This window comes from Odontesthes bonariensis, chromosome 3 (assembly GCF_027942865.1).
Source record: "Odontesthes bonariensis isolate fOdoBon6 chromosome 3, fOdoBon6.hap1, whole genome shotgun sequence".
Classification (NCBI taxonomy): domain Eukaryota; kingdom Metazoa; phylum Chordata; class Actinopteri; order Atheriniformes; family Atherinopsidae; genus Odontesthes; species Odontesthes bonariensis.
The window spans coordinates 10,038,828-10,065,443 of NC_134508.1; the positions used below are offsets into that span (position 1 = coordinate 10,038,828).

The 26,616-nt window shown below is 37.8% G+C and overlaps 1 protein-coding gene across 1 annotated transcript in view; it reads right to left on the reverse strand.

Annotated features, from left to right (window-relative positions):
• Positions 1 to 26,616, reverse strand: part of cntn4 (contactin 4) — a 201,273-nt gene that overhangs the window by 73,721 nt on the left and 100,936 nt on the right. The window contains exons 6-8 of the mRNA XM_075460236.1: positions 10,360 to 10,563; positions 7,232 to 7,334; positions 4,389 to 4,573 (exon numbers count right to left, since the gene is read on the reverse strand). Of these exons, the coding sequence (XP_075316351.1) occupies positions 4,389 to 4,573; positions 7,232 to 7,334; positions 10,360 to 10,563 (492 nt within the window). The remainder of the gene's footprint in view (positions 1 to 4,388; positions 4,574 to 7,231; positions 7,335 to 10,359; positions 10,564 to 26,616) is intronic.

Consider the following 26,616-nt stretch of genomic DNA (forward strand, 5'->3'; position numbering starts at 1 on the left):
ATATTCAACCACTGAAGAAGAACCCTGAGGGAAAGATGGTAGAAAGCGGTTCCTTTATAGATGCCTTCATCATCAGTCATCGCACATCACATCCGCTCATAATACTGCAATTCCCCATCAGAAACTGCCGGCCCAAACTGCCCTTCCCAACGCAGCCTTTTCTATTCTCACTGTCAGTGCGCCTCACTCCATCCCTCACCTGCTGCGAACGTATCGACTCTCAGTAAGGACTCACCAAATGAGAGCGGGCAGCCCATCTCAGCCTGCACCAGGCTGAGCGAGCTCACAATCAGGCCAAACGTCAAGAGGCTAAAGCAGAGCAGGGATGTGCATTTGCCTTATCAGGGAAATCACAGTGAGATAACGCGGCAGTAGGTCTGCAGAAACACAAATGCGAATGCAAGATGGAAACCAACCTGTCACGGCTTTGCATTTACTTTTCATCTGAGTAAAATCGACATCAACGAGGGAGGAAACGGCAATTTTTTTTCCCATGCTGTTCTTTCAGAGGAAGAAACTCTATGTCCTCTTGAGTTTTTTTGTTAGATAGTGGCTTATAAACCTAAACTATCAAAACAACAAAGACGGTGGCCGCATCAAACAACCAACGAGCCTCTTTTTTTGTATTAAGACATACTGAACTCACTCACCTCAGGGCTTGAATGCAGTTAAGGAATTCCACTTTCAATTCATTAAAGTGCAGCGTACAGTGTTTTCTCTTGGTACGTTTACAATTACAAGTATGACAGTTTTTAACTCCTTAACGCCTGAATTCATATAGCTGTATATAAAAAAAATGTTTTGTGTGTGTTTTAGCCTTTAAGTAGATGGTAAATAATGCTGAGATTATTAATTTCACTTTTGCACAAAAAATAAATAGAAATTTTGGTATGTTGCAAATTTGCGACAACAGGCACAATGGTCAATAATAAGATAACAACAACACAATAATATAACAGTGAAAAAACAATGTTTTTTTTATTCACCCTTTTTTTTTTTAAGGTTCCTAGGTCCGTAGTGAATATGGACTAACTGACATTGGGGGAATAAAGATGCTATCTCAGCTGATTGATTGAGTCAAAAACGGTGTGTAGCATTTATGCGACAATAGGCGTTAAGGGGTTAAAAATGACCACATAAAGCAACACTCCAATGTTTTGTTGTCTAACACAAAGTGTGGCCCTTTTTCCACTGTAGCATGCTTAGGTGTACCCTTATCGATCATGCCCATTGGCTTACACTGCTGACGAATGTCTCAACGGCTCATTTCAAAGGGAGTTCAAAATAAGATTACTGATTTTTATCACCTGGCTGCAGGGGAGAGAGATTGACAAAAGAAATCAAAAATGAGAGAGTGGGAGTCAGCTCAGAAGGATAAAATAAGGCCTTGGTGGATCACAGGGTGCCCCTCTGCTGAGGCTGGGAGCATCCGGGCTGTTGTAAATAATGGAAAATGTTTAATGTCCCAAATGAGTTATTCCTGACAGCTGACACAGTTCAGCTGGAGGAGGAGAAAATCAGACAGAAAACAGAACTGTTCAGGTGGGTGGAAAATCCATCGAATGTGCAAAGCCAGTTAAGTTAATGACCTGACACTTTTTATTGTTAGAAATACAAATGTAAGGGGGCATTTTATTCATTCATCCCCATCCATACTACCACTGGTCACAGGAAGTTACAGGGCTAGTTCACAACAAGTCCTCCAACCTGTACAACCTCAGAGACCTTTTTTTATTTATACCGTTTATTACAACCCATAAATTGGACATCCATCAAATCTGACTTAATCAAGTGTTTCCAGATTAGAGCAAATGTCATTCCGAGTGTCCTTTAACAGGCTACAAATTCTAAGGAGGTATGAGACAGGACAGATGGTGCCATTCTGCACAGAGCCTTCAACAATGGCAGTCCAGTTCAGTTTGTCATGTTCTAGCTGGGTTTAGGCAATAACACCACACTCTTCAAAAATCATTAAAGGCACATGTTTTATTGACTAAATGAAGATATGCTTAGACAACAAACACACATGCTGATTAATGTTATATGCTGCGCCAGAATTTCATTAAGTAAGTCGCACAAAACATACCGTTGGCAGTTGAATGAACCAGTTGACATTGTGTGGGGTTTATTTGTATCAGTCTTATTTTTTCAGTTGGATCAGTTTTCATTCGTTTTACAAAACTGACACAATGCTTGTTCATATAATAGGAATTTTAAAATTTTGTTTCAGTGATGATTATGTTGACCCAATCTATATATATTAAGCGGACACAACAGAATTATATAACACTGATAAAAAACGTATAACTGCATGGACATCTGTTCCATGTTTTTAATGGTCTTGGAACAAGTCGTATTTTTGAGTGTTAATAAGGCTCAGAAACCATCATGCTTAGAGCTAAAGTATAATCTTTTTACAGAACCATTAAGGTAAAGGAAGCCATTTTGTTTTTTTGTCCTAATGTCAGCATGCATCTGACTGTACGGATTCCCTGCACAGATGATGACTTTAAGTTACTTGAATGGTGAATTCGTCAGATGAAGATGGAACTCTGGCGCATGTGCGGAGCACCTTGGCCCCATTTCAGTCTAGTTGAGGGTATACATACGTGCAGGGATTCGATCCCCAACTGCATTACCCGGGTGTGTTAACCCAGTATAGAGAAGCTTGATTTTGCACACTTTTAGACAGGTTCACACGTATTTTCAAAGTCCAGTTTTGGTTAGACTAACACAATCATTTGTTTTTTTTCCCAAGTGTCAAATAAATATACACTGTGAATATTTGGAGAATAATTAGAGAGCATTGCTACATTCAAGTAGTGTCCAAAATGAATTGGTAGCTCTCTTACTGATATATTAGTGATTAATATAACTGACACTATATATTGTAGAAGAGATAAACTGTTTGAATTAGTACACAATCCAAACACAACCTTGGTTAGAGATAGAAACGATCATGAGTGGGGCTAACATATATCTACTACGTCTCCATCATTTTAATTAAGGCAATTTTGACTCTTGATAATTGTTATCATTATTTGTTGTAATTTCCTGCATGGACAAAAAACTCGTGATGTCATTTTCGGAAGAGCAATCTCTTAGTTCATCAAGTTTGGCACATTGTAACTTTGAAAAATCTGAATTTGAAGTGGTTTAACTTTTTATATTGTTACGATTCAGCTCGTTTTCCCAAACATAGAGATTCACATCTGAGTTTATTTGAAATAAGCTGATTTAGTGAGTGAGCCTATGCCACGCAATAAGCACAATACATCCCAAAAATGGTGAACCCTCAGAAAACCTCATCAGACATGCTTTTAATCCACACCGATGGTGTAGACAGTTGAGATTTTCAAGACCAAATACTCTTGCACTGCCACTGCAAGGCCAGTGGACAGATAAATAAGATTCAAAACATCAGCTTCAGTCTGGCTTTGACAAGGCACAGAAAAGCATGCTTGGCTTCAGAAAAGTAAGTTACTTTAAAATTTTAAGTAGTTGTATCTTGGTTTCACATGACATCCTAAGTGTCAGAAGTGTTTATAACACACTAATTATCACATTGCCCTGCAGATTATGCACAAGACATTAACACAACTCCTACTCACAGCACATGTTGTGAATTACACCTGTGCTATTCTCTGCAACGACAAGTAAAATATCTGTTGTGAAAAATGTCATTTGAGAGGATATAATAAAAACATCAAATATGTAAACATGTGTAATCTATTAAATATGTATCACGGACTGTTTTGAATAATGTTTGAAGATCTAATTACATTTCAGTATCACTGTGGCCAAATCCTATTCTCGTCCTGTTTAAATTCTAAAATTGAATAGATAAGAGGAGATAATGATTTTTCCAATCTTTAATTTTGGAAATAAGTGGTCTGTGCTAATATTGAGTTCTCTTATTTAAACTCATTAGGTGTGACTTCAAGAACAATGAGTGAATATCCTAACCCCCTTTATTTTTGATCCACATGCTGCTGTGCAGATTATGTCCCTGACATATGTGCAACTGCTCTATGTATGGTACATTTAATGGCTTTGATCTCCAGTCAAGTTGGATGTCAATCATGATGCCATCTGGTGGAACCCAACGCAAGGCTTACCAACAAGGTCGCATCCAAGGGCTGAGCCTCATCCGCATCACTCCTTTAATCTGGATCAAAATATTAAAGGCATCATGGCTGACAGCCTTTAATCATTTTGATGTGCTGTTAAAACGAGCCTCCCTCCTCATGTATGCCACACAAGCCTCCGCCGATCTCTGACTGCTTTGGAAGAACAGTTGCTTCTGCCTTTTCTGCCACTCAGTCTGAGCGGGTTTGACAGATGTGCCGCACGGTGGTCAAATATTCATGCATGACAGGATCACCTACCGTAGAAAGAGAGCTTTCCTTTCACCGTGTTCACTCCTCTGGAGTTTTCAGCAATACACTCATAGGTGCCAGCATCCTCCTGCTGGAAATATGGGATTTCCAGGATGCCGCTGGCCTTTCTCATGTCCACTTTTCTGGGAAAGGGCACATTGTCCACTCTCTTCCATTTTATAGAGGGTGCAGGGCTGTGAAAAGAGATCCAGAGGGATAAGGATATCAAAGCTGCAATAAAATTAATAAACAACTTGTCATCAAGTAGCTTTAATGGAAACAATTAAGCATGTGGAGTTGAATGTAAATAGCGACAATGTTTAAAAGTGTTAAGCCAGTATTGTCAGGCTTAGTCTCGGTCTTTCATATATACAAATTTAATGACTCAATTCCATTTTAAAGACCTCACTTTGATGAATAATGCATATATACTGTAGCTTTTTGTGTTAACCCCTAAATTTACTCATCGTAAAAAAAAAAAAAAAGTGATGGAAAAGATACTTTTTTTATTTCCTTGGGGAAATGGTAATAATAAGAATCAATACATTTTTTTTTTTTTGCAAATGGTTGAGATATTGCAGTTCAAGGTTTCCAGCCCTGGACCAAACAGTTTTACTTTATGGTCACTTGACGTTTTTACAGTGGTGTCTGTGTGGCCTCTTCAACATGACAACAAATTCATGTGTATGGTTGTACATGTGCAAGACTCACACTGAGATTTGTTTTTATGACAAATTCCCACAACTGAGGGGGAATGAAAGCAGCCAAATTGCCAAATTCTGCGATGTTACTTAAATGGTAAAATGATCAAAAGTACACTGGTAGAGATGGCTTGGGAAGGTTTACTTCCACAAATTTTAGAAAAGATACAGTTTGATCACTGAAAAATGAGCTCAAATCACTTCAATGATTCAATCATGCTGTTTTTAACATGATGTATCAAAATAAGCATTTGTGAGAGTAATTTGCTACTATATGTAATATCATACCATGGTGCCATTTGATTCTTTCATTCTGAACCACTTCAGATCATTCCGTCTGCTTTTACAGTCACATTCAGAAACATATTTAACAGGCCCTTTACAAAGCCCTGCTGAGAACAGGAGGGTTTCAATCCAATTAAATTCTGAATGGATTTCAATTTCATATGGTGCATAAAGTCTAAGGCTCTGTTTACGTTAATTCATTTCACCATTTCTTCGTGTCGGCGTCTTGCAAACTATTTACATTTACACACAAACGGGGATCGGCTGATTCGCTAGTCACATGACTAATCAGCCATCACATCACATGATCGCCCTTGCTTTATTATTTATTATGCTTTATTATTTATTCTTCGGCGACAACAACTTGGTCCACGAAATTGTCCCACCATGCGCTGCTTCTTCCTGGTCTAACCCAAAAGCGGCACTCCATGTACGGCTTGCGTTGCTGCAGTGGCTGGATTCTCATCATAAAAGCTTGTTGGATCTGGCACCCCCTGCCACGTATTGTTGTGCACAGCGTACTACCAGCAGTAGGACATGGAGCAGGCTCCCATGCTGATCGTGGTTGTCCATGATTTCCATATTCTTCTTGATGACACGAATAGAAAGGAAGTGTGTAACTGAAGTGAAGCACGCCGGTTTGTTTTTAGTTCCCCAGCACTCAAGTCACATGACCAACGATACCAGCCTAGCGAATCAGGGAGGAGTACGTCCGCAGTAGCTAGAGCTCAGCACTGCGGATCCCCGTTTCTCACCGTTTACAACTGCTAAAATCAGCATCGTATGCGAATGCTTACGTGGGCTCCGGCGTATTTGAATCCTTCCACCCATGAAGTTGTATTCCTGTATTTTAATGTAAATGGACAGTGCATCCGTGATAGAAACGATATAGAAACAGATTAGTATAAATGGCACCTAAGTCAAAGTTATCCAGTTAGTTGCTTTGCTTATGCAGCTTCCTGAAACACAGGTGGGTCTCTCCACAATTCAACTCCAGAGAAATTCTGGATGGGGAAAAATAACTGATGGCAGACTTTGAGTTTACAGGGATATTACAGAAATGAAAGGACTTCCTGTTGTAAACACATAAGTATATGGAAACAAGATGTTCGAATGTATGTGCACTGTTCCAGATTTCTTTTATTATTTCATTAAAATAAATCATTGCAGAAAATATGACAAGCCACACACATAAAATAAATAAATTAAGAAATGAAGGCCAGGTTCCCTATGCAGATGCAGCCAATAGAGGTCTCGGCATATATTTATGTCAACCCAACAAACAACTGACTGATCAAATGTGACAAGAGGTGCTACAGCTATGTTGCGTGGAAAAAAGTTTCATGTTTTTGAGTTTGGAAAGCTCATCTGGTAAACCCTAAGAATTTAATTATGAAAATATCAATGAGTATTGTATGGGCTCTTTAAATTTGCAAGACAGGAGGGCACAGTATAGTTTGAGATTATTAATATTATTATAAATGAGATTAATGCTCAAAATTAAATGTATAAATGTACTTCGACTGTGGATAGGAAACCATAATATTCACAACTGATACAAAAAAGATCATATCTTTAACTAAGTAGGCTATATATAGGTCCTTGTATGTAGGTGTTAAGATGTATTTTGTTCAATTCGGTGCGCAAAAATATGAAAAGTGAAAAAAAAAAGTCTTGAATTCTGGCCTTCAGTACATTCTAGTGAATATTCTTATACCACAACATCCGCTCTTTAATTTCTCAGAATTTCAGCCTAGTTTGAAACACAGGGGAATTGAATAAAAAGTGGAGAAACACATAAAAGAAAAAAAAATATCCCAGCTTCTCCTTATGAACATTTTTCTTTTAAACCAAGAGTGGGCTTACTTTCCCAGAGCAAAGCATTCCAGCTTTACAGTGGATCCTTTGGCAACATGAACAATCTCTGGAAACTGAACTTCAATCTTTGGCTCGTATTCACCCATAACACCTAAAAGAGAAAATGCAAATAAGAAGCAGTGTCAGTGCACAAACGCATTATTTCTTTCAAGTTAAACAGCTTTGTGGTTTCTCCTGTCACAACCTAACAACTGAAAACCTTTTTTCTTGCTCGGTTTTTACTAAAAGAGGGAAGAAGATGTTTTTTTTCTTAAATATCCAACTCTGTTCGATCTGAGCAGCAGAAACACACTCTGCTCACAGTGCTGTCACAGGATACTATCCCGCTGAAAATAATGAGAAAAACAAGCCAAAACACAGCAGTGCAGCTGACATGCATCACACTTTTGTTCAATGGGGAAAAAAAAGAAAGGAAAAACAGAAAAAAAGAAAAAAAAGAAAAACAATTTTGAGACTTCATCCATGGCTTGAGCCTTTACATCCAGATGAGTTTCATCTTGTTGTAAAGCTAACAGCTATGAACCAGAAATTGGGCCTATCAAATCCCCCTGAGTGCTGCCTCTGTGTCTACAAAGCATTCCATTCACCGTCAGTGAAGCAGCTCCGGGAGATTATATTATTGCTGCTGTGCATACTAAGATGATCTGGTTAAAAGGGAAGATGGAAACGTAGACTTTGCGGTGTTCTAGCTTTGGTGAATACTTATTCATAAATCAAGACAGAAATGTTTGTCACGAGAAAGAAAAAAAGTGTATTTCACTCACTCTTCCCCTTAAATGGTGTGAAGCAAATCATATAAATATCTTCATAAATGGGTGCCCTGGTGATTTCTCCTATCATGGAATGCTATATTTTCAACCTCTCTTAACCGGTAGATTTTCCTCCATTGCTGTATATTCAGGGCTGTTTTGCAGAGATAGTTCTAGAGATGGAGGAAACAGCCTAATTCTATCTTGTTGATTTGGTGAGGCATGTGCTATCAGGATAGCTCCCTGAGTGACTGTGAAAGCTAATTCAGATCCTTATCACAACTGTCTCATACTGGAATGTAACCGCAGTCCTATCTGCCATGTTTGAGCAGACGGGTGGAAGTGAACATGTAATTGTCTCGTGCTGTAACCCCTTTGTAAGGAACGCCTGTTTAATGTACCCAACTTCACCCCCCCCCCTCCAGTGAGGTGGAGCTCACATCTGTCTGCTAAACCTCCTGCTGCAGTGAAATAAAGGTATATTAATGAAAAAAAGGGAAGGGAGGGCGAGCACAGAATGGGGGAAAACTCAAAACAGTTTTTAAAAAAAGCCAAAAATATTTTGTTTTGATTAAGTATTTACCTTGGAATAGTTGTTTGACTTTAATTTTAAGGATGTTGTTCTAAAATAATCCTCATCGATGGGTTAAATTTTGTTGCAAATTCATAAAGTAGAGCTGTAAGGCATGAACATAATCAAAACTGTGTTTTGTTATACACTGTCTGAGTCAACCGGTAAGAAAAACATACTTAATTCTAATGTACGACATGGCAGTACCAGTTATGACATCATAACACTGATAATATATCAACCCATCATTTGTAATTAGTCCCTTATAGTATTATTTATAATATTTAAACAATAATAGCACACAGAATGAAGAAGACATGTCTGTGGTATACCATGTACTACTCACACACGATGCTGGATAAATTACCACTGCTGGTTTTTCACATCCCAATAAATAGACTAATATTGGTAGACTTCTCATTTTAATGATGTGGACCAATTCACTTCTCAGTGACTCTGATCTGAAAATATTTTGTCATTATAACAGGTGTGACAAGCTTTACTGATGTATTGCACTAGAGGCAATAGGAATAATTGACAAGCTGTATGAAAGAGACTAATTTTCAGATTAACTTGACTGAGCTAATTGCTTTGACTCTTCCACAAAAGGTCCTGTTACATTGAATAGATGCTAGATAACTTAACTGTTTAAGTAGAACTGACATTATATACTCCAAATATCACGGGGTTTTCTGAAGAGTTTTGATGAGGGGAGGATAGGAGAATTATGGAAGCACAACGCTAACCAAGCTAATGCTAGCATTAGCTGATGACATAGCGCTTCCTCCCATCTTCTAGATAGAGTAACTTCTGGTACCAAAAAAACTTAAGATTTTGACACCAAATATAGAGTCTAAAATTGTACTTCATATAACAGGGTGTAATATAATGGTGTCAATCTTTTATAGGCCTATACAGTCTAATATCTGGGCAGTGTCCTGCCAAGCTAACAAATTAGACTGAGCTATAAAACAGTACATTACAACATGTCCTCAAGAGTTTTAGCTTTAAATATAGTGGGCCTACTATGAAAGAAGTAGTATGAATTGTAAACAACATAAGAAATGTTGTAAATGCTTATGAACACTCAGTAGTGGGTAATAAGTTATATGAACATTGTTTACAGTAAGGCTTAAAAATATTTTTTGATAAGAGGCAATGTTCCCTCTTGCAGGGGTATTTTCTCATATCAGATCAAGATAAGTAATAATTCATGAAAAACCCACTTAAATGTCAGGAGAGACCTTTCCTGGGACAATGAGCCTACAATTAGATTACTTTACCGACAATGACCTTTTCTTTAGTGCGCCATGTTGGACATGGTGAAATTAGGAAAGGTATAAAAAAAAAAAAATACCTTTGAATTTCATCTTGATTCTTTAAAATCAGTGTGGCTTATGAGTAATGCAAAATGAATGCACAATGATGTAATTATTAAAGAAAACATTTTGGAAGGTGATAAATAGGGCAAGAGTTGTTATCTCACGTCTCACACTCACAATAAATGGATGTCCATATTTTCATACATGCAATAAAGAAATATATCTATACAAAACATGTTTTGACATGAAAATGATACCTATAAAACATTTCTAATCAATGTTACTTTTTTGGAAAAAACATTTAAGCTATAAAGGGTGAAGCTACAGTTTAGAATCAAAAATAAAATATTATGATGTGCTCCCAAGATACAGATCAAATCTCTCTGATGAAATTATGACATTTAATGTTCTTTAATGTTCTTTTTAATGTTTACAATTTGTCGGCTCAATAAGTTGTTTTTTAGCTGTGCTCACCATCACTACGGAGTACCAGCGGAGTGGGTGGGCCTTGGACACGGGTCTTTGTGACGGTGTTGGTCACCACGCAGGTGTAATTGCCAACATCTGAGGGCTCCACTTTGGCAATGTACAGATTTCCTGTCTCCTGGGAGATGAAGCGGCGAGTGTCCTGCTTCACAAATGTTGGGTACTCATTGAAGATCCAGGAAAATATTAGATCTGTGGGTGAAGAAGAAAATTGAGATTGAAATTTGATATATTTGTAGATTTAGCTATCAGTCACTTCTGAATATTGAAAATGGTGACAAAATTACATCACGCTAATTGATGACAATTGGAGAAAATTAATTACCTGGGCTCACTTCAAATGAGCATTTAAAAAAAAAAAAAATTGGATGAGATCTGCATAGATATAGTGAAGGATGCTGGAGACACTAGGGTTTATGTTATCATGACTTATTACAATACTGCAGACAGTACTCAGACAATAAAAACTACAAATGGAATACAGTCCCATTTAGAATTATCGGCAGCCCTGAATTGCAATTATAGAAATCAGTACTTACAGTAATATATATAAACAACTTATTTTTGTAATCAAATTGTTATAACAAACTATCCAGAGTCACTAAAAAAAAAAAAAAAAAAAATTTTATACTATTACACACACCCACGCGCACACACATACACACACACACACACACATATATCTGTATATTTGTTCTCATAACCACAGACAAAATTATCGGCACCTTTCACGACTGATTGGTTGCAGAATATTTTGTAACGATAACAGCCTGTATAAATATATTCTTGTCAGCAACTATGTACAGACAAGTATTGCCCACCAATGGTTATGGTAAGGTATTGATCACTGGAAACAAGTTAAGAAATTATTTTTAAGTATGGCTGCATTTGAAAGTTCTTTTTTGTTTAAATGGCATTTCAGCCATCGAGCCTTCTTCAAAGATTGAAAATCATAAAAGAAGATATAAAATGTTAAATACAGTATGTTGCAAGAGTGTGGCCTATGTAACAAACCACTGCCTTCGCCCAATGGCTGCTCCTCCATCTAATTTAAAAAAAAGAAATGCATTTGGATCTGGGGGTGCAACACTTTTCTTCACTTTCTACCACTCTGCCATGTTTTCATGATCTTTTGAGGCTTCATAGGTATTTTTTTGCAATGACAGACTTCAGCTCTTTTAAAAAGGCTCTCAACAGGATTTAGGTCACGACTCGTCACTGGCGAGTTTCAAAGAGTTCACCGTTTTCCTTTTAAGCATTCATATATGCTGTCTAGTTGGAAAGACCTGAAGACCTCATTTTTTTTCTTTTCTTTTTTTTGTGCATTGGATAAGAAAAAGGAAAGCTTCTGCAATCTTCTAATTATAGGCTTTGATTGATTTGTTCAAAGTTGCAAAATATGATAGAACCTAAATCATGTTTAACTGGATTGTGTCTTTGTCTTCATTTTGTACACAGAACTTGTTTCCAAAAGATTGTGCTACATCCGTGAAGGTGGCTGTAAATATTAGTTCTGCTTTTTTGTGCTTTTCTTTTATTAGTGCTGTCCTCTCTGGCTTTTACCCATGAAGCCATTTGTTTTTTAGTGTTACGTGTGTCATACCAACCCTCTTTCCAGATTGCTCCAGGTGAGCTGGAGGCTTCCTGGATGTTATACGGCTGTTTTTTTTTCAAAGTTTATTTTTCGTTAATCCATAAAATTAATTGCAGGCTTCTTTTTTTTCTCAACAACAAATAAACTACAGGGATATTGAGATCTTTGGTGATTGCCTTGTGGCCTTGATTGCCTCCCCTTTTTTATATGTATCCAACCATTAGACATTAACTAGTTCAAGTCAAGGGAAGACTAAGCATACTTCTTTAATAATTACGTCTGTAGTTTTTTCATTTTAATAGAAGCCTTATGGTTGTTTTTGTCCAGTCATTTAAATAAATTTAATCTGTAAGCATTTGGAGATTCATTTGCATTTATTTCTTAAGATATGCGAAACGTTGTCCTTTAAAATTTAGGGGTAACAATATTTCTTACCATGACTGTACGATTGTAATATATTATGAATTACGATCATTTTTGTTAGTGTTACTCCATCATCATATTGTTAACTGACAGGTATGTTATTAGCAATACAGCCACATGCATAAGTAAGTAAACAATGTTTGAAAAGCAATGTTCTTTTGGAAGAGTTGTTCTTAAGCTATCTTGGCATCTTATATTAACTACCCTCAACTCTGTCAAAGCCAGAGATGCCAAAGACTTTTTAAAAAGAATTATATTTTTCTCTCTGTTTAGAAAAAAATCTTCATCCAGACAAGAACAGAAACTCCAACTGAAATAATTATGCCAGACCATGAGGTGGGAATCGCGTCTACATTAATAACGTGAAAATACAAGCATAATACATGCATTCTAAGCATAGCAAGCTGATGACCAAGCTCCGTCATAGCGTAAACATCTCATAGTCCCATATCTTCCAACAGAGCTCTTCGCTCTCAGACTGCTGGTTTACCTGTGGTTCCTAAAGTTTCTAAAAGTAAAATGGTAGGCAGAGCCTCCAGTTATCAGGCGTCTCTCTTGCGGAACCAGCTGCCAGTTTGGTGTCAAGAAGCAGACACCCTCTCTACTTTTAGGATTAGGCTTAAAACTTGCCTTTTTGATAAAGCTATGCTGTTTTGCTATGAATTATGCTGCTTTAGGCCTAGACTGCTGGGGGACCCCCATGATGCACCGTTCCTCACTCTGCTCTCTTTACTCTCCATGTACTTACAACAGTATTGTTGTCATTAACTTGTGTTTCTCTTTCTCAGCAGGCATCCCTGGTCTGCTGTTATGGAACTTGTTGTTCGCTCTTTCCTGCCTCTTGCCTGCTCAGGACATGGAATTGAATATGTTGTGATTTGCTGCTTTATAAATAAAACTGAATTGATTTTTCTTTGGCAAAAACTTGTACGTTGGTGAAGAATTTCCAAATGCAAAGCAAATAGCTATATGCCCATGTGGAAAGTAGGCTGAGATGCCCAATAGCACTGTTTTTTAAAGATCTCAGTTTTTCTTACAAGAAAAACACCCAAAACAAAAGAAAACATTTCTATGTGAATGAGAAGTGCAAACATTGGAGAAAAACAAGTTTGCTCTGCAAAATATACAGTATATTTTAATTTGGACAGGGCCTAAATGTCTCTCTTTCTCCAAGGTCACAAGTCTAGTGCTAAAGTTTTTCAAAGAGAAAAACACATTATGCATTCTTGCATTCCATACTGTAAATGGTTGGCATCAAGCGTATTTTTTTACCAACAGTCTTCTAATTCATAGACATCGGGGGTGTTTTAAGCTTACGAATTGGCTGTGAAAAGGTATCCTAGAGACCAGACAAAGACAGAGGACTTCAATTTATACAGTTATCTGGCTCGTTAGGCTTCTGATTTGAGATCATAAGACACTTTAAAGAAGTAAGAGTCATTAAAAAAAGCAGTAGACAGGACAACTATTAAGAATTTAATAGAATAATAAGAATTCTGTAATGATTAAGTAATGATAATGAATGATTTGCTGTTCCACTAGAATAAATTAAGTAATCATTAGACTCCATTAACCTGTTCAATAATCCAGTTCCAAGTGTGAGTTGGTATTTAAACTGAGAAAAATGCCCAGCAGAAGGAGGAAATGGGAACAAGTGTCTTCAGATCTGAAATACAAAGTACAGCGTTCACCGTGGTCACTTCCACCAGCACCTTTTCCATAATTCAACCACTGACATCATCTCTGCTGCCACTTTTACAGGGAAATCAGAAATGCAATTCAGAGCTGATTGCCTGGCAGAGTGTTGCCATGGCATCTAAAATGAGATCTAACCTCATTTCACAACTCAGGCTCCTACAATTTCAAGAAATGAGCATCATATGTGCTCCATATGTGAGCAAAGATTTTTATGATTCCTCCATTGATCTTTCAGCAGGGTTGTATGCATTGGATATGGGATATCGATGACAGCTGCCATAGCTGATGTTTGAGATTGATTCCGATCATCACCATTCAAGGTTTTGGGTTTGGGTCTGGCTGTTGTGCGAGGACCTGAACACAGAGTGATGGCACAGCAGAGATCCATGGGGACAACTGACACTTCAAGGCAGGATAAGGCATGTTGTTCTTGTTTGTTTCCTCTCCAGTGCTTTTGAACTACGGCTGCACCTGCTCTCCTTCTATGTTTAAAACCCACATGACTACATGGCGCAACATGAGGCGCGGAATACCGCAGAGACCAAAAACATAATGAGATGTTTCACACAGTTGGCTGAATGGTCCTCACAAAATCATCCAGGGCATTGATTTTATGGGTTACAAAATCTCTGCGGTACAAAAACAGGACATTGCCGACACAAATTGTAGAAATAATCAGGCTTTCGTGCAGCATTACAATCACCGCTTGGTAACACAGCAGCTTTTGCAAATAAGCTCCTTTGTTTAAAACCAGAGTCTGAAAACCTCTGTTGTGAATGTTTTTTGGAATTTCAATAATCTCGCTGTTTAAGTATTTGTAATTCATCCGTTTCCTCAAAAGTCTGCTTTTGATCTGTCATCCAAAATATGGTCCACGGTAAAGAATCCCCCATTAGAGTTCTTTGTGGTTCCCCTCTTGGTTAAAGATCACTTAACAGGAGTCAGAAAGAATAAAGCTGCTACACTCACATAAGGAAATGCAAGAGCAGCTTCAAAGGACAGGCCGAAATGAATATTCAGAGAGTGAACAAGATGTGCAAGTCAAACACATCCTTCTCTTTGCAGAGACAAGATCAAGCCCAAATAGATTTATGATAAAGAAGGAGCACGAAGACAAAGATGGTAGACGGTAAAACTAAACCATGTCTATCATCCTTCATGACAGGATGAAAAAGAAATGACTTAATGAAAACGGGACACCTGTGGATGGACACGCATTCAGTCATGGATGTTCTCTTTAGCTAAGAAGGGCAAGAAAGTTGCTTCATGAAGAAAGGTAATGCATTCTTAAAAAATACAGAGCTAGGACGTGGTATACTTAGATAATTACAAAATAGCAATGATAATGGTTATTTTCGAATGGAAAGTCTTGTATACTTTATACTGTCACTTTTATTTTTCTATTATCTATAAGAAATAAGAGTAATGTAAAGGTTTTGTAGAATACACTTTTAAACTTTCACTGAATACTCTGAACATGATTTATTTACTATATGGTAAAAAAAAAACTTCTGTTTCTGTTTTCGAGTCTGTTCTATTCTGTGAGCCATTTTCTGAAATTTCGTGTTTTCGAAGTTCCACGTTTCCAACATTATAACAACAAATTGCAAATGATCTGATCAACTTAAATAACATACAAGTTGATTTTTTCCATATGTTTGACATAATGTAAAATCTTGATTCCAAATAAGGTGGGACGCTGTGTAAAATGAAAAAAGAAATGAACAAAATTTTTTATTCATAATAGGACATATCAAGTGAGAAATTTTGCAATTTCCTGAACGCTATAAGCTTATCATGAATTTGATTGCAGCAACACATCTCAAAAAGGTGGGACAGGGGCAACATAAGGCCAGAAAAGTAAATAGTACTAAAAAGAAGCAGCTGGGAGACTAAACTAAATAGGGCAACAGCTCAGTAACATGACTGGGTATAAAAAGAGCGCCTTAAAGAGGCAGAGTCTCTCAGAAGTAAAGATGGGCTGAGGTCCAGCTAAAAACAGAGCCAAAAATTGTAAAATCGCAAACTATGAATATTCTATCATCTACTGTACACAATATCATAAGAAGATTCAAAGAATCTGGAGACAACCCCGCACACAGGTCACAGACGAAAATCAATATTGGGTCCCCAGGATTTTTAGGGCCTCAGGTCACACTACATTAAACACAGCCATGTTCCTGTCATGGAAAACACTGCATGGGTTCAGGAAGACTTCCAGAAATAATTCTCTATGAACAGAGTTCACTGTGCCATCCACAAATGCGGGTTAAAGCTCTGTCATGCAAATATAATACCAAATGAGAACATGATCCAGAAACACAAAAAACTGTCTGGGCGGAATCTCATTCACAATTTGCTGAAGCAAAGTGGAAAACCGTTCTGTGGCCAGAAAAATCGAAATTTGGAATTCTTTTTGGAAATAACGGATGCCTTTTCCAGGACAAGGTCCCTCTCCTCTTTAGCCAATGACAGGGGTCAGTGCACAGCGCTCAGTTCAAAAGCGGGTGTATTAGTGCCTATGGAACGTACAACTTGCACATCTGGAAAGACTTCATCAATGCTGAAAGGTATATACAGGTTTTAGAGCAACATATGCTCCCATCCTGAGAATATTTTTCAGGGAAGGCCTTGCATATTCTAGCAAGACAATGCGAAGACTGCTGAGCTGGAACCATATATCAAACAAGAATAGGACAACATTCCTCTCCCATAGGGTCCAGCAACTGGTCTCCTCAGTTGTGAATGTAAACATGGGCCTGCCCCAACTTCTTTGAGACTTGTTGCAGCCATCAAATTCAAGATGAGTTAATGTTTTTCATGAAATGGTGAAATATCTTACTTTCAACATGTGATATGTTTTCCATGTTCTACTAAAATATTGGTTCATAAAGTTTGCAAATCACAGTTTACCAACCTTATTGTAACTGAGGTTGTAATACTACTTGGAAAAAAATTGTTACATAAAGTCAGCAAGCAAATTTGAACTACCGACCATGGTTTTAGCAGAATGTCAGGGAAGCACAAATTGCACCAGGTCTTAAAAACGCAAACTTGATAATTTCTTAGCTAACATCCAGAACATCTGTGAGTACTTTAAATACAGTTGAATGCAAAATAGTTCTCTTTTAATGTCATTATCTAAAAACACTGGTACTTTAGGCCATTGACTTCACTCATGCTTACTGCTAATAACACAGAAGAGTGAACTTAGTGGTTTTACACTGTGCTGCATTCAGAGCAGAGAGCTGTCAGCACAGATCAGACTTTGCTTTAATTTATATTAGGCTTTTTCTGCATTTGATCAGTCACACATGGGTTCTTTAACATCTTCAAATTGCCAAACTTTCAAATATAAGCCTTGGAATAAAGAACTTTTTCTCTTGTCATAGTTGCTGATGCACACACGCACATACCACCCATTGGGACCATGACATATCAGAGTTTCCCCACCCTGACAATACCAATTTAACCTTGGGTAGTAACTATACAGCATGCTCAAATGGAAAAACACAACTAATGCAAAACACTACTCTTGACCTGTACTGAACATGGTTAGCTGGTACATAATTTTCAAGAGACACATAAAAAATGGGCAATATTTATGCAGTTGAGGGATGTACAGACGTTTTGTTCCAAATATGGGCCTAAATCCATATTCATTACCCTGGATGCAGATGTAATGTTCAGTACAGGTAATACTGAACATTACATCTACACTCTGTAATACAAGTACATTCCATAAACATCAGTAAATTTAAATTTATGTGTTAAATTTGGCCTCAAAGCTGTACAACCTCAGTAATAATTTTAATCTAATTTGCTGTTTACCAGCTTTTGACATGTGGCACTTGTTCCACATCCTGACATAAAGTTCAAGTAGAATAAAAGAAATGGAAGCAGGTGTAACCAAGAAAAGTCATGGAAAAGTAGAGCCATAAATGACTTGTCTCTTTCAGTCAGTGACATCACCCAGTAGCAGAAAAACAGTCACGTTTTGGTTTCTTGTAATGTGATTCATTTCTACACAATGCAGACACTGGCCTGCCTCTCGTTCCTCCATCCGCTGTCCCTGAGGGTGGGGTGTGTGTTATATCCCTTCTGCTAGAAAGCAATACATATTCATTTGAACAGAGTCAACATTTATGACAAGCCTGAACAACAACAAAAAATATTGTTTCTGCCAGCAAACAAAGCCGGAATCTGTCGTTACAAAAGGCTTCCGTCATTTTTATGTGACATAAGGATGGTTTGGCATCAGAATATATGACCAGCGATGGCTGCCAGATCACTTGATATTAATAACACATGTGAGGGCACACTGTGACAACAATATTAATTTTCTTAATGCACTCACAGTGGAGTGGGATGTAGGTTTGCTGGAAAAAAAACTGCACAAATTAATGAAATCAAACAGGGCTCACTTATCCTTTCCCAGGCTGAATCATTTCTCAGATCATAGGTGTGGTTTTATCTTCATAAGTAGGAGTTATATCTGTGTTGATTTGGTGCAATATGAGCTAGTTTTTCCAAAATGCATCCAGGGCCACAGAATCCGCATGAAGGCGGAGTCCAGAAGTCAGCTTAGTGAACAAACATACTATTTGGTTCTGTTAGAATCTACGCATTAGGAGAGCATCTTTGAAAGAAAACCTCAGAGAACTCCTCTTCTGTTCAACTACTGTAACTCCACGTTGTGTTTCTAAGTGCAGTTATTCCATATCTGCTCCAGGCTCAGAGAACCTTCTGATTCACCGTTTCCTTTACAGGACTAGACAGGATGCACATGCTCAGTGCTCTCAAAGCCTCGGGTAGAAAAAAAAACTCATAGTGGAGGCACACAAGTGATTTCAGTGTTGAGTGCCCCTTAAAGGTCTCTCCCCATTAGAAAAATAGAGGTCAGAAGCATGGGGTACACAACTAAACACAGTAATCGTGTAGCAGAGAGAGCGCTGTTGTATCACACTGGCTGCCCATTAATGCGGTTGGCTTTGAAAAAGACAGACAATGACAGCCTCTCAGCTTGTCTTGCTCCGTCTGATCCACAGTGACAGACACAAGGGGGGGGGGGGGACAGCACATTGAGGAGAAACAAACATTTCTGAGGCAGCTTTCTTTAAAAAAAAAACAAAAAACACTTATAAGGTTGAGTTTATCCACTCGCCCTCTTCGAACTCTGCAGATATATAAGCATATATTTCTGGTGTGCTGGCCTGTCAGACAGTTAGTGAGGATGGGAATGCAGCATCCTGCTCTGCACGATTCTGGCCTGTCTGAGTGTCTCTGGCTGGAAATGGACTCAGCACTAATCTCTCTGTCTCTCTGTCACTAACTGCAGGTAGGAAGTCGCATGACACAAATTACATTAGAGGACATACAGCAGAAAATGATATCTGTTCTGGATGAGAGAATTCCGTGCTGTGTAATGAAGTTTTAGATGTCTGTTTTTTCAAATGTGCTCTTCAAGCTCTTCTTATACTTGCTCTCAACTGGTTACATCCTGACAATTAGAGAGGGGATAGAATCAAGAGAAGTGGATAAAATTGAATTGTAAAATTATAAATGTCAAATATTTGGTTAAGATGACCTCAGAGGTGCTTATGAGTGTGTCTGTGCAACTATTGCGCCATATAAATGTATAACAAGTAACCCACTCACTATGAGAAGGAATAAAATGATTTCAGAATATTAGAAATATATAATGAATGAACAGAAATGTTCTATGTTTTATCATTTTGATAAGTACAGTGTGTATGTATGTGTGTATGTGTATGTATTTTTTCCTTTTCTTTTTTTTTTACTTTATTGCAACTGTACTATGTACACACATTTGATGGAGAACCAATGATGTAAATGGCGGCGGCCTTATTATTTATTAAGAACTGAATGGGGGTGGAAATCGATAAGCTTGTCTTCGTCCCACTCCTTTCCAAGCTTATTTGAATCTAAGTTGTATAAATGTACTTCTAAAATACTACGAATAAGTTCAGTTTGTGTATTGTACAAAAATTGTAATGTACTTAGCCGCTTGTTCTGTATATTATTTTTGCTTGGAATAAACTAAATTAAACTAAACTAAACTAAACTAAACTAAACAGTCATGTAAAATTATAATCCAGGCATTACCGTAGTCCTAAAATGAGACAAATACGATAACAGGTGAACACACTGCAAAAAGTGAAATCTAAGTAAAAAGAAATATCTTAGCTCAAAGGGATATATGCTTATTTTTTGTCCGATAAGATAGTTCTTCTTAGGAAGTAGTTTTTATGTTAGACGGTTTTACTTGTTTTAAGTGTTTCTGTCCTTAATTATCTAAATAAGATATTACAGCTTGTTACTGAGATTTTAGGACCTGTTTTGAGTAAGTACATGCTTGAAGCTAGAATATCAACAGTTTCCAAGCTGGTTTCAAGAAATATAAGGCCTTGTGCATACCACTATGTCAAGATAATGGCTCTAGCATTTACTTAATTCAAGAATATTTTTCAGTATATTGAGAAAATAGGCCACGTGTATTTAATTAGAATCAAGAAAAATGTACTTGTTATTAGTTAAAATACACTAATTCTAAGGTATTTGTGGGTTAATTGAGATTAGATATTTTTACTTGTTTTGAAAAATCTTGACAAGCCACATTTTCTTGTTCCATTGGCAGATAATTTTGCTATTTTTAAGCAAAATACACCTAATTTTTGTACATTTTTTCTTGTTTTTGAAAGCTGGCTTTTTGCAGTGCAGCAACACATGAAATATTAGGTTGTGTTATTATCTAACAAAAGCTAACAGCATTGCTCTTGCTACAGCACATTAAAATCTGTGGACATTTCTAATGAAGCTCTCTTAAGGTCCACCAATCGCATTTCAATCAGGTTGAGGTCTGGACTTTGACTGGACCATAGCTGCACATCTGACTTTAGAATACTTTGGTATACAGAGGAGTTCATGGTGGACTCAATGACTGCAAGGTGTCCAGGTCCCATGGCTGCTAAACAATCCCGAATCATCAGCCCTCCACCACCGTGCTTGACAGCTGGTATGAGCTGTTTGTGCTGATATGCTGCGTTTGGTTAACGTGCCAACGTGCTGCTGTGCATTATAAACAAACATCTCCACTTTGGTCTCATCCAAGCTTAGTTTTTGTTAAATGAATAATGACATAATATGTCACGTGTTTTTGTTCATCTGAGCTTGTATTTACCTAATTTTAGGAAATGTTAAGTAAGGAGCAAAATATATTTTTAACACATCCTTGACAGCTAAATGTTTGCATTGAAAGAGGATGCACTTTCTTTCCACCCTGACTGTGGTACAGTCTCCTTATATTTCCATTTATGTACCTGACTTAACATGTTACCTTTTTGATTTGATTTTTCTTTTCTCAATCATTCATTTTAGGTTTAGCCAGCTGTTATAATCTGTCAAATGAATGACTTCAGAACGCTGAAAAACTTCAGAAATATTCATCACTATGCAGAATATATGATCCAACCGGGAATCCCTCTGTTACATCAAATTAAACTTCAAACCAAGATAACTAAACATGTGTGTATGCATGTATATCAATGGACATCAAATGTGTTCAAAACGAACAAGTTCTCGACCCTCACTGTGTCTGGCTCTTTGATATTATGTACAGACTCTACCTGTTTTTAAAACAGATAAATACAAAGACGTGTGCCTCTGAGAAAAAAACAAATGTCATGACTATTACATCTTTTCCCTAAAGGAGGGGAACAAGATTGCAACATCCATGCAACACCAAGCCGATGCACCTTTAACATAGACTCTGGCTTGCATCATTCTTTCAACAGGTAAAACTGCTGGAGCACTGGGACAAAATGAATCCCCAATAGTCCTGCACTCGTGATGCTGCTGGCTAGAGTTCAGCAGCCAGTTTGTTGTGACGGGTTAGGAAAATAACTTATTTTAGCATGAAAAAAGTAATCTGAAAATGGAAAAAAAGTTAAACATTTCTGCAGGGAGCACTCCATGAAGAGAAACTGTGTTGTTACACACACACACACACACACACACACACACGCACACACACACACACACACACACAGACAAATAATTTATGTGCAGTTCTGTTTCTAGCCAGGATGTTGCACCTTTATTCCCCACATTATAACTCACCAGTCGATTTGGATTTTAGTGGCAAACATTGAGTTTTTTTTGCCTCAAACAGAAATGTGGAAAGTGCTGCAGTAGTCTCAAAAGCATTTCTTTCATTAATTTTCTAACTTGTAGTGTTAGGCCAGGTGGGGTGCATTACTTGAAGTAATAGTTCTGGCTTTACACAGCTTCCCCTGGAGATGAAAGAGGTCTTTTACTTCCTCAGAAAATGTGTTAGTAGTCCCCAACGGGTGAAAACTGAACTGTGCAGCTTCTTCAGTATAAAGTTTAGACACTTTTTTCAGCTTTGTATTATTGTAAATCAAAGGCTAATTAAAGTAAATGTGGAGAATTGCATGGAAACACATGTGTTGCCTAAAAGATCATAAAAGACTGAGAATTATGTTTCCTAAAGTGTGGAGCTGGACTCTCAAGTAGTTTTACATAGATTTTTAGTGCTGGTCTAAAACCAGAGCTACATGATGCTGTGGAGTATTTACTATTGAAGGCAAGCAACACTTTTCACCCTTTTTACTCTTTAACACTTCAATTTAACTTAATAGGTGTACTATAATGTGTTAACCCCGTATTAGCCAACTATGCCAATCTAGCTGCATAGCTAACAACTAGCTAGTTAACTGTCCTGCCTTCATCCTAGAAATGCATCTTCCTTGGATGCTATAACTTAAGCTGCCCATTTCAATTGATGAGGAACAATAAGAGAGGCAAGCTGTATAGCTCAATTGGTTAAGCAGGCGCCGTGTGCACTGATGATCAAAGTCCTCTACGCAGTCGGCCCGGGTTTGATTCCCAACCTGAGGCCCTTTGCTGCATGCCACCCCTCACCCCCACTCTCTGTGCCCCCTTTCCTGTAGACCTACTGTCAAATAAAGACCACTAGTGCCTGAAAAAAACTTAAAAACCCTTATAAACAATAAAAGGGAGAAAATCTGGATACATTTAGTGAAGAGAAAGTGGAAATGCATCACTGTAGATGTTGAAGGGACTACAAGGGGCTCAGAATAATCTGATGTGTGCTTAATGGCTTGAAGGACAAACTTAACGATCTCGTGTGTAGGCTATGTGCACATACATACTGGAATTACAGACCAATGCTTGATTTTTGAAGAGCCAGTGCTATAATGTGGATGCCTGTACAGCTACTCTGAAAATAGATCTGTAGATCTGAGATCTGTAAATCAGCACCTTGCATGGATGCTCCATTACCATCTTTTTTATGTGATTTTGGAAAAAAATATTTTATGCATTTGAATTGAATTATTCATGTTTGGCAGAGAGGTTAATAGCACATTTTTCTTTTATATGATAAAAATGCACAACACATATTCTACTTTACTTTCAGTGTCTTTGGGTTTTGGACAGAACAAGCCAGCTGACATTTCTTTCACTGTAGAATTTTGGAAGTAATAATGATAAATTATTTTTTATTTTTTATTTTTCCTTCATGTATAATATAAGATTACAAAAAATAATACACTTTGTACCCAATAATCAGAATAATCCACAAAGTGATATTTATCACATGCCAGATTTGCATAACCAAAAATTTGTGTATTTATCTATTTGACATTCATATCACGGATTATGAGTCGCGGTGGAAAACCAATCCTATCGTACATCAAAACGCTTTCAGTAAAAGGATAAAGACCAGCCAGAAAGTACAGTGTACTTACTGAGCTGAATTCTTTGCAACCACTGGACATCTTAATACTGCTGTGAAGTGTTGAGGATTCAAATTAAAACTGCGCTCCAGCGCACTGCTAAGCAAGTAAGGCGTGCGGACGGAACTGTCATGTTTTCAACAATTGTTATTTTCCCTTTGCACAGCAGGTGCTGGCGCATTTCTTCTGGGATGAAATTCCCACATGCACTGAGGTATTTGTGTTTATGTAGCGGCAGAGTGAAGCCCGAGGACACGGTGTCTGACTGCAGCGCAGCAGAGGTGCTCATAGGTCATAAAAATAATAGAGAAATGGAATCAGGAATGCTTTTGACACACAGACGTCGAATCAGATGAACAACACTGTATGTGTGTCAAACTAGGTTCAGTATCTTTAGCTTTGCCCTCTCTTTTATGTTTCCACACCCCACACACACATTTCACACACTTCAGAAGCAACAATAACAACAGGGATGTGTTACTGTAAACTTTAAGGAGCTTAAAAGGAGATTTAGGAAGCACGCCACTCGCACGTCCTCTGGGAAATGTGTGCACGCCAGCTCAGACTCCTCCGTGACCTTTATCGTACGTGATTAGAAGCTCCAATCAATTCACAGTGTCACTCTGAGAAAAATACAGCATATCCCATTTCATGCTGCTGTCATATTGTTTGCTGCTTGTCTGTGAAGTTTTCCTCTGCTACAAGGTAACTTCTACATCATGTCAAAACTGTGAGAGAGAAAAGGCTCTGCGAGCTTGGCACGGCTGGTGTGACAGTAAACGTGGTATTATTTCAGAGAGCCGAAGTCTCCAGACAGATGAGGAGGGAGAAATATGATTGAATATGGGATGGTGAAAGGAGATTACTCGTGGAAATGTGTCATGTGCTAATCAGATTAAGAGCAAAGTAATCCCTGACAAAAAAAACGGAAAGAGAGAAACCAATAGAAACTAGCTAGTCATATTTTCACAAAAAAAAAAAAAATACCAAAGGAGTAAACACGTCCTTGCTCGTGGTGCCTTGAGAGATTAAAACCTGTCACTGTCGTCTGAAGGTGCCTTCAGAAGAAACTCTAACGCGTTTTATTTGACATGGGAGTCCAATTTGACAGCTGTTCTGGTTGTTATTTGAATACCGTTGCAAGGCATCTGACAAAGCATCAAGCAGAGAACAGTTCAAATGAACTTCCACGAGATTGGGAATGCCATATCTATGGGTTAAAAAACTGTCACTTTCCTTAAGCTCAAAGGAAAACTCCAATATGCCACATGGGGATATATATTACTTCCGTTAGGTGTCATTCTGTAATAATCCAGGATTTTAAATAAATGTTTCCTTGATCATTCAGACCAGTAGGTAACTCCAAATTTCATGCAGATGACAGGGCTGCAAAGAGGGTGAGGGTGGGGTGAATGGCGCTATTACACACAACACTTTCAGTCATGGAATGTGAGTTTGAAACCCAGTTTTCACAAATGAGTTATGTCACTTCTGGGTTGGCTTTAGGTAATAAAATCACTTTAGGTTAGGGTTTAAATCAAAACCACTGTGTTTGGGTTAAAAACTATCAAGAAGAAATCTAAAATGTATTCTTTTAACATTGCAACGATGCTAATGGTCACCATTTTGACATTTCACATACAGTTACTGTCCTGACCACTAGGTGTCGCATATTATTTGAACATAATCAGTTGTAAAAAGTTGTTTTTGCCTGTAAAAAAAGATCCAAAGGGCTCTTACTGCAAGGAAAGCAGTCTTGGCAGATAACTGAAAATGTGAAACCGCATTTCAATTTGTATTTGTCACTATAGTTTCATATCTTTAGGCTTGCTTTCATGAACTTATACATTTTGTTTCCCCCCGAGATATGCAAACTCTTGTACATAAACTGTGCAGTAAATATTCTGCTTATAGGTTCACAATGTGATAATGAAGTAGGAGAAAGTAGGCAGATAATCCAACCTCTCATCAGTCAGTGTTTTGATCGTGAAGAAATTAATGACAGTGATTACTTTTGAAGTGAATATGTGAATATATGTGATTACTTTAGAAGTGCATTATGTTGGGACCAGAAAAATGTGCCCACCACTGGCACAGGTAAAAGCCAGATTACTCTCATGTAGCGACAGTGCCATCTGATCTGAGTCAGAAGAGTCTAGATGTTGCTGTACACACCTGCTCAGAAAACCCTTGAGATATTTGGGTTTAGGCAAGGCAAGGCAATTTTATTTGTAGAGCACAATTCGTACACAAGGCAATTCAAAGTGCTTTACAGCTACATAAAATCACAAGAAGGCAATCAAATCATTCCAAAAAACCCATGATTAATTAATTAATTTAAAAGTGAAGAGTGCAGATAAAATACTTTCAGGTGTCATATGCACAGCTAAATAGAACTGTTTTCAGCCTGGATTTAAACATTGTCAGAGTTGAGGCCTGTCTCACATCTTCTGGAAGGCTGTTCCAGATGTTAGGAGCATCAAACTGAAACGCAGCCTCACCTTGTTTAGTCCTGACTCTGGGCACCAGCAGGAGACCCCTCCCTGAGGTTCTCAGAGCCCGAGTTGGTTCATTTGGCTCTAACATGTCAGAGATGTACTTTGGCGCTAGATCATGATAACCCAGTCTCACAGAAAAACGTGTAATAGCTACGTTGGTCCACAAGGGAAAACGGGGATATTGTCACAATTTGGCCCCCAAAATTGTGACAATCATTTAAAATTGCTTTGC